At 40.1% G+C, this 9,513-nt stretch overlaps 1 protein-coding gene across 7 annotated transcripts in view; it reads left to right on the forward strand.

Annotated features, from left to right (window-relative positions):
* The window catches only part of GALNT9 (polypeptide N-acetylgalactosaminyltransferase 9), a 375,903-nt gene extending 366,606 nt beyond the window's left edge, over positions 1-9,297 (forward strand). For all 7 annotated transcript variants that reach the window (XM_021412958.1, XM_021412960.1, XM_021412961.1 and 4 more), the window contains 2 exons: positions 2,341-2,508; positions 3,490-9,297. In XM_021412958.1, the coding sequence (XP_021268633.1) occupies positions 2,341-2,508; positions 3,490-3,636 (315 nt within the window). In that variant the 3' untranslated portion in view covers positions 3,637-9,297. The remainder of the gene's footprint in view (positions 1-2,340; positions 2,509-3,489) is intronic.

Below are 9,513 nucleotides of genomic sequence, written 5' to 3' on the forward strand. Positions count from 1 at the left end.
TAGAAGTGTGAAATAGACAGTTTCTACTTAACAACAGGAATGTGGGATTTTTTTTCTCCTTTATATGGGAAAAAAACAAGTTCACATGTCAGAGTCAGCAGTCCATTTGTATTTTGAATCACTTTGCTTGCTTGAGCTTCTTTTGCATATGTCCCCAATACCCTTGTAGGCAGAAAAAAACAAGTGTCTTGATTCAGTGTGCAGAGACGGGGCCCCAACTAATGCCATTGTTCATGCCAAGAAGAATCTTCCCGTGGTTATCCCTGTGCTCCCTCTGATGTGGGCTCTGCCCTAACCCTGCGCTTCACACGGATGCTCTGAACAGAAGTGGCAGGTGGAGAAAATGAGCACATACTCTGTCAGAGGACATTTGGTTTGGGAGCGAGCAGACGGGGCTTTTTTACCAGCAGAAAGATATGATTATTCACCGCATGGTTCTTCTGAGGTTAATAAGGATGGGTGCAGAAAGCTAGACTCTAATTCAGGTTTTTTTGATTGACTCTTAATGATGTCTCATGCACTGGCCAGTAGCATCCAATAAGTGCCAGGCATTTCTGACCTGCCTTCCCTTTCCTGTTAAGCAATTCCAGCCGCATAACAGCAATAAGATGAGGCAGGCAGTGAATTTCCCAGGTGATAATTGTGCTTCTCCAGCAGCTCCAATCTTTACACGGCAGCACCTGCCTCACAACACCCCAGCCATGGCACTGACTCCATTGCGCAGCCTTTTGGCCGCTGGGCGCTGCACTTCAGTACTCATAGGGCAAAATATTGTGCTGGTAGAATGCCTCTGGATTGACACGCAGAAATGAGAAGTAGATACTTCAGACTGATGAGAGCATCATTCTGCTGCAACACACCTGCACATAACAGAACTATGCTGAACATTTATTGGAGGGAAGAGGTATCTATAAATTAGAGAAATGTATTTCCAGCTGCATTTCTGGCTGCGTGAGCTGGAGAATGGAGAGCGCAGGAAGGAATGCACTGGTCTGCTGCAAATTAACATCATGCATTCTCTCTCTGGAATCACCCTCAGCAGACTCTCCCTCAACTGTCTGGAGAGTAGCAGTAACGAAGGGTTTGATGTCTGCAATGTATAAATGAGGACTCCATCATAGTTATCTCAGTGTTATGTACCAGCCAGTTGATACAGCCTTTCTTCCCACTAAATGAACGCCCTAAACTCGCTCTAAGGCCTTTGAGGCTTTAACAGGATACAGAATAAAACAACACTCTGTAGGAGAGGGAAATCATGTCTCAGGGAGCCGGCACAGAGGGTTTGGAATCAGCCATCCTTCATCAAGGAAGGCGAATGGGCAGCCACCCGTTCCTTGCACCTGCAGCCTGCTGTGAACACAGAGAGCAGTTCTCTTCCATCACAAATTTGCATTGTGACAATTAGTCCTGCTTGATGGGAGCCACCTACAAATATTTTCTTTGTCCTCCAGTATTTTTCCTTTGTTCAATATTAATGCAATAAAATATATTCTGGTGTTCTGAGATCCCAAGAAGCCGATTTTTCACCTCTCCTACATACAGATTTTCTTTTCTTGAGGGCCATTTTATTGTGAATGACGTGAGACAAGCGAAATCATCACTTAAATGGAATAAAGGTTACAATGACCCCTGCTTTATAAAAATTGATGACTGATTGTGTTGTACATGTTAAACCGCTACTGCTCGCTAAAACTGTTATCCTTATTAAAAGCCAAAAAATACTCCAAAATAATAACTGGCTGTCACCTGAAGCATATTTACTGCCAGTAGCATTTATCACATCACTAAATTTCAGAACAGTTAAGCCTCACAAAAAACTGAATTATCAGTGCCGTTCTTCAGTATGTTATTATGTTGACCTGAAGAATATGTTAGCAAATTTGTTATTTCCCTCATGATTTCTTTTTTTTTTCTTCTCTTATATTTTTGGATACTAGATTTTTTCAGTAACGTTTATTTACAAAAACTAATTAGAGCTGTTGCTATCGATAGCCTCTAACAGAGCTCTTAAGAGCAAACTGCACAGCAAATTGACATCGCGTCCTTGTTCCATCAATTCCTGCTGAGTGGGTATGATTTACATATTGATTACTTCATCTTCTTGATTGCCCTTTTGCACGCAATATTGGGCTGGGAATGGTGGGGAGCATACTGTGTCCTATGAGAGACCTCGGGTTGCTAAACCAAGGTTCTCAAACTCTGCCCTTGAGCAGGATGTGCTGGAATGGGAAGGGCCTGACCCGCAGCACAACAAAGGACCGCAGCTGCCGGCTGGCCTGGTGTCTCATGGCTGGGGCCATGGGGCCACGGTGAAATTCTTCCCTTTCCTTTTCTCCCCAGCTCGTTCGCTACAGCTCTGATGGTGTCCTGCAGCTGGGGCCGCTGGGCTCCACGGCCTTCCTGCCTGACTCCAAATGCCTCATTGACGATGGGAAGGGCAGGACGCCGACTCTGAAGAAGTGTGAAGATGTCCTGAGACCAGCACAGAGGTTCTGGGATTTTACACAGGTGCGGAACAGCTCAGAGAGCCACGCAGAGAGGAACTGGAGAGAAATAGTGACCTGGAGGATATTTAATGAAGATCAAGAAGGTCTTTAGAGGACTACTCTAGGAATCCTCCCTGATGCTTTCTAGGATTTCCCCCATGTAAACTTCTTCTGGAAAATCTCTGATTGTTTTCTAAGAATCCTCCACTTTATGCCTTCCAGAAATAGTCTGATCTGCTTTCCAGGCATGTCTCACACCATGCGCTTTCCAGAAATGTTCTTGTATTATTTTGAGGCGTTTTGGGGTCTGCTTGCCAGGAATATCCACTTATCCTTTTTATTAATCTTCCCCTCTGCTCTTTCAGGGACACAAACCCACCCACCCTTTATGATCTATGGGAATTCCTCCTTTTGCTTTTGAAGAATTTTCGGATGCACTTTATAGGATTCCCTCACCCCTGCACCTCCATGCATTCTAGCAAATTTCATTTGAGCTTTGGAGGAGCCCCCCTTGTGCTTTTCTGGAATGCTATAGATATCACCAGTAACTTTCAATAACAGGTTTATAATTTTTTTATTGTCCAGGAATTCTTCGTTCTAGAACTTTCTAGAACTTTTTCTATAATCTTTCTGGGACTTTTTAGATCTAGAGATCTCAATTAATTTCTAACACTTTTGAAGGAATTCTGGGATTTCTGCCTCTTGGGGTCCACAGAGGTTCTCTTGTACTTTTTAGAGATTTTCTAGCAATTTCTTCAGAATTTTCTAGGAATTCCTAAATCTAGAGTTCTCACGGATTTTTTTTTTAGCACTCTGTGTGAATTATGTCCTTCTTCTTAGGAATTTCTAGCACTTTTTGGGGATTTGTATCTCTTGAACTATAGAGAACTTTCCAGGCATTTCACAGTGCTTTCTGGGAATTTACAGATCTAGCACTTTTTTTCTCCAAGTCTTTCTGACATTTTTTTGCTCCTTCTTCTAACCCTACTTTTCTTTCTTTCAGAATGGTCCAATCATCAGCAGAGACACTGGCCGTTGTCTAGAAGTGGAAATGTCAAAGGATGCAAATTTTGGGCTCAGATTAGTTGTACAAAGGTGCTCGGGGCAAAAATGGATGATTAGAAACTGGATAAAACACGGCCGACATTGATCGCTGGGGCTGAGAGGCTGCTTCTCCTGCCGTTGTCCATTGCTCAGTGTGCCATATCTTACAAGGCATTTGTCTTAAAGCAAAATAGTTTGAACAGGACTTGATCTAAAGAGTCCTCCATAGTTGGGCATTCAATGGAGGGAAAAAAAGAAAAAAAAAAGTAAATACATACACGCTCTATTTGACTATTTCTTGCTACAGTAGATGACCTGGGAAGCTTAAGAAGAGTTTTCTGTTTATTTGGAAATCTTGGGAAGATCAGAAAGCACAGAAAAGTGTGTTCCTAAGCTCTCCTAGGAGAAATAACAGACATGTTTCTATGAGTTCAAAGGAGAGATCCCAATACTGCCTCATAAAGAGAGTTCTCCGTTGGGTAGCTTTTTAGCTTTAAGTTATTGACTGGTGCACAAATCCTATGGTGAATAATCATGTGCCTTTTTTATTGTACTTCGTATACAAGAGGACTGGAAAAATCCTACCTTTTCAGCATGTCTGGCTCATTGTACTAAAACGAAGACCTGTAAATAACACTGGAAAACATAATACAATATATGATAAATTTCAAGGTTGATTGTTTAGGAGTCTCTATCTCTAGAAAGAGACTGCTCTGCATATGTTTACAGGTGGTTCTCAACCTTCAAGCTGCTCAAAGGCAGCATTTTAGAGACCTCTTCTATAGATGCAGATAAACGTTGAATAGGTAAAATAACCACATGTTCCATTGTATTGCCACATTTTACATTTCTTGACTGTAAAAGCGTCACAATATAGCACTTGCATATTTAACTCTTTTGAGGCAGTAAATGTCCTAGTAGGTGAGTGGATTTCAAGAGGCCTCTGTTGGCCTTCAAGCCCCAAGTACAAGTTCAGGGCTCCCATCCTGCAGGGCTGTGCCTGCAGGTGCACTTGGTGTTGTTCCAGCGACCGCCTGGAGCCGGAGGCAGGGAGCGCTGGCTGACCTTTACTTCTGCAAATAAGGTGACTTTGTTGCCATCTGTGGAATTTAGCAATTGGAGCCTTCCATTTTGTTGCCCATCTTGTGAAAATGTCAAATGTGAGCAAACATGCTTTGTGAGCACTGTCTAGACAAATTTCCTGAACAAACCAACAAAGGCTTTTCAGCATTTGAAAACAGTAGCCTAGTGCTAAGAGAAGAAGTTGGAGCAGGAGAGAACTAGGCAGCATACATAAGAAATGTTACTCTGAAATATAGATATTTTACTGTAGTTGACCTGGTGACAGCATATTTGTGAACCTGAATTTAATAATGTATCCAGTGGCTCCTGTAGTGTCTGTGCACAGGCAGCCAGAAACAATGGCAGAGCCTTATCCAGGAGGCTATCAGAGCTGATGACCACTGCCAAGGTCATCAGGCTTTGGGTGCGGGTCCACGGCAGATGGCTTCACTGCAGTAAATTCAGTCATACTGAATGAGAGACAGAGACAGTATCTTAACTTTGTTGTTTAATATTTTATAGTACTTTTAAAAAAGGTTTTGTTTTGTTTTACTGAGCTAGGAAAATAGGTAATTGCAGACACTGCAGTACCATAAATCTTGGTGATCTGTTTCTTGAAGAGCTTTTGCCGTTCCTATTTCAAGGCATGCTGAACAAAATAAAATGGAAACAAAGTTAATTTTTCAAGGGCATGGTGTGTAATAAAATATTTACTTTTAACATGCAAATTCCATCAGTTGTTGTCAACTCTTGGTTGGCATCCAGAGAGCACATCACTATATTTTGCCCCAATTTTATTTTTGCAGTTGTGTGTACAGTATGTAATACAAAGTCTGGATTTTTTTTGGAGGGTGGCTAATAGCTAATCTTTATTTATGTCACATGCACCAGGTTATGCATGAATATATACAAAAGAATAATTGTGGGTGAGATTCTAATGTAAAAATGGTTAAAATTCTGTGTTTATGGTTCCTTGACCTCTAGAACAGTGTAATAAGACCTGCAGGGAGAGGTAACATCTTGAATTAATCAGGCATTACATTAAAAAATATCATGGATGGGCTCGGTACTCAATCCTTCCTGCAGGTCTGAAACAGAGGTAGGAAGCTTCAGGCTAAATATAGATTGGGAACGGTTGCCCTGCGTTTAACCTCATTACGTTAACCTACTAGACAATTTAAAAGAACAGTTATCTACAAGGCAGGTGTTGAATTCTTTGTATGGGAATTCTATTCGTACGTGACTTTTCATCTTCTCTCAGATACAATTTAAAAGAGGGAAATTGTATGAAACTTTTATTCCTTCTTTTGTTTATTCTAACAGAGTTTTATGGCATGGCTGAGGGAGGCAGGAAGACAGAAGGGAAAGTTACTTTTACCTGGTGAGTTCTGGGGGGAGTAAAGTCACAAGTCGTTCACACCTTTTGTAGTCTTTTCAGTTAAATACAGCTAACTATGAAGGTGGCTCAAAGGTGAAAATAGTTACATGTCAGTGTCACAGCCGAATGCCTCACTAGTATGAGTATAAAGTTACTGCACCCAACAGAAGCTAATATGCCACGTGTTTTTTCCTGTCTTAATTCATCAGTCTAGCCTTGATCCTTGGTTAGCAATGGAGCAGCAAGCTTTTCAACCCTTTGTAAATGAGAAAGGAGAAATACCAAATCTACTGTCCTAAAAAAAAATGTTGCATTTGCTGTTTAGAAGCTTTGAAGCTGAGACCAGATAGATGTGCTTTTACTGTCAAAGATTTTGAGCAAAACTTACCACCTTTCATTACCACACCACCATAATGGACATGAATTGGCTGTCCTGGGAATTACATGGCTGCACATTTTCAGTACTCAGTGCAAAGCACTTGAATGTGCCCACGTGGTCTCACCAAGGGTCAGTCCTGGTAAGCTTTAAGCGCAGAAGTCACGCATAGCAGAAAGCCTGCAACAACCACTTCAGTATGAGAAAGAAGGCACATTTCTGTGATAGTTAAATGGCTCTGAGATTTACGGAATAACATAAAGGCATTCAAATAACTTAAAGGTGAGGTTGGTTTTCTCTGTGATTGTCAGGGTGGTTTTTTTTAAGACTTAATGAAACAATTTCTTATATTTAAGAAATACGTCTGTTGTGTTCTTTTTACTTTGGTCTTTATCTGTCTGAACCACTGCTTTGACTGTGGTATTAACATGGTAAATCTGCATGTGAGAGAGTCTTAAATATTCTCTCATAAAAGGAATAATAATAATAAAAAAGGCTTGAGTATTATCTGTTTTAACCAAAGTCTATGGGTCTGTTGTCAGTAATTCACCCGTAGTGTAATCCAAAGTCCTGCTTCATGTTGTTTCAAATTTTCAGTCATGTTTCCTGCAGTGCAGATAATCTCAAAAGTGTTTAATGCCTTGTAGAGGAAATTCAGATGAGAATAGAGTTTTCAATGTCTTTTTTGTTTAAGAGATTTTGGAGTTAAATACTAGGTCCTGGGAAAGAGGAATAGAAGGCAAGAAGGAACATCAGGTCTGGTACACTCATATCATAGGCAAGCATGCCAAATGATACTTCTGTAAGCATGTCAAGATCTCTTAAAAACGAGCTCAAGTCCTGCATGGAAAAAAAACCATACAGAACTCTCTCCTTTGAGAGCTATAAACTGTCTTCCAAGCTGAATTTATTCTTGGCTTGAATAAAGCCATTTGTTCCTTAGCCAGACTTGTTCACTAGCTTTATCGGCTTAGTGGTTCTTGAGGCATGCTCACCTCCAGTGGAAGGAGCTAAGGGAAGGAAGAATTTTTTTAAGAAGGTGTTACTGAAGGACTTGATTGATTGCACTGGAATTACATAAATGGTGTACTCCTCCATGAGGCATGAGAACTCTTCAGGACTGTCCCACATCCCAAAAGCTAAGAACAGGTTCCACAGACAAAAATGCGAAGACTAAGGCAGTTCTTCATGTATACTCTGGAAGTGTTGAACTATCTATCTCAGCTTAATGAATGACTTGGAGCTTGGCATGTCTGAACATCGAGCCCTCCTAGTCCTCTGGAAACTGTTTGGATCTCTTTTTATCAGCCTGCTTCTTTATAAAAACTGTTCTAGCAGATGAAAACCTCATGTGCTGTGTGACAAGGGGCGTCATCTATCTGACATAGGACAGCTGAAATTTTAAATGCTTAGGCCATATGTAATAAGAATGAATAAAATAGCACCAGTCCTAATCTGTTCTTCAGATCAATTACACCTTCCTTCAGTATCCAGCATTCAGTTGAATCGATTCATTAGCAGCCATAACAAAGCATATTACAGCCTGTTTGGGGACAAAATGAGTTCCACTGTAAGAAATTCAACAAAAGTTGCAGTTCAGGGAGAGTATGGCATATTACTATTCAGGCAGGACACAAAAACCTTTGGGTTCTTTTGTGGTTTTGTTTGCTTCTTTGTTTTTTGTTTGTTTGTTTGTTAGGTGAAAGCCTTTGTGAGGAAGAACAACTGTCAGAATTCCCTCAGTTGAAAATGGTTCTAACAAACGAGTTCTATTTTTGACCGCTGCTATTTTGACTAACAGCTACTTAGCACTAACACAGACAGTCCTGAGGTCATGCTACAGACAAAAGATGGTATTGCAAATTGGAGGAACTAGCTAACAACATGGATAGAAACCATGGGAGGATCACGTCTTCACACATCTCTAAATATGAATGTCACAAAAACAAACCTAATGTTACCTTCGCTCAGGAAGGAACCACAAACTTTATACAGTTTTGAATTCCTTCACTAAGAATACCAATTTAAGAGACCAGAGTAGCGTATACCTCTAGATCTTATTTTGCAGACAACATTTATTTATTTTTTTGGTGACATTAGTGGACTTAAGGTGACAGCTGTAATCATTGGATACATGGAAAAATCAATTAATTGGCCATAATCTACTGAAGCATGCACATCATGCATTACCTGTGCTGTAACATGGATATTCATCAACCCCTAATGCACTGACTGTTTCCTCCTAGAGATGGAGTCTGCTTACTTAGTGAAATAAGGGAACTCAAGGAGTCAGTACTGCAAGGACACAGCTAATAGTTCTCAGTGAATCTGGCACAAAGCACAGCAATATTTACATCTCTACACAAATGTAATAAATTACCTTCAGGTTCTCTCTTAACAATCTCCCTGTTTTACTCTGGTAACTGCTGAAACTATCTTGTCCTTTAGAATATCTGGAATACGCCATGTGAAGATTTTAGCTGTCTCTACAATGCACCAGCCATGGATGGCCTCACATAAAAGATTTACAATGAACCTCTCTAATACATTGTAACTGATATTAGAATGGTTTCACAAAATATATTGACTTATTTAAAAACATTACTAATATGTAACTATTGTCCTCATGGATTGCCCTAAATAAAAACAATGTTTTCTTTGCCCAAAAATATTTACTTAGAAACATCTCAGTGAAGGAATGCATGCCAGCCTGATTTCAAAGAACAGAATTTCTGAATGAAGATTGTGCTTCAGAGACTTGTAGAAGCACTTATTACATTTCATAGGGCTGCAATTTTCTATTGGCCATCAAAAAGTATTGGCCAGTTTTAAACTCATTGTAAAAAGTTAAAAAAATAATGCACCAACCAGAAGGCAAGTTGTGACTGCAAATAATTTTTCATTATGTGGCACATCATCAAATCAATTTGTATTTACACGCAAAAAGTCAATAAATTACTATGCATTTTACTGCTGACAAGAGCATTTTTTATTAGTGTACATCTAGACACCTTGTTTTGAAATTCAAGGTTGTCACACAAAATGAAACTAGGAAAGCAAATAATATACATACATTTTAAAGTGTAAATTGTATGTAATGTGTTCTGAAAGGTTGTCAGCCCATTTTTGAGATGAGCACAGCACCCTGTGCAGCAGATGGCAAACTC

The sequence above is a fragment of the Numida meleagris genome, chromosome 14 (assembly GCF_002078875.1).
Source record: "Numida meleagris isolate 19003 breed g44 Domestic line chromosome 14, NumMel1.0, whole genome shotgun sequence".
Classification (NCBI taxonomy): Eukaryota; Metazoa; Chordata; class Aves; order Galliformes; family Numididae; genus Numida; species Numida meleagris.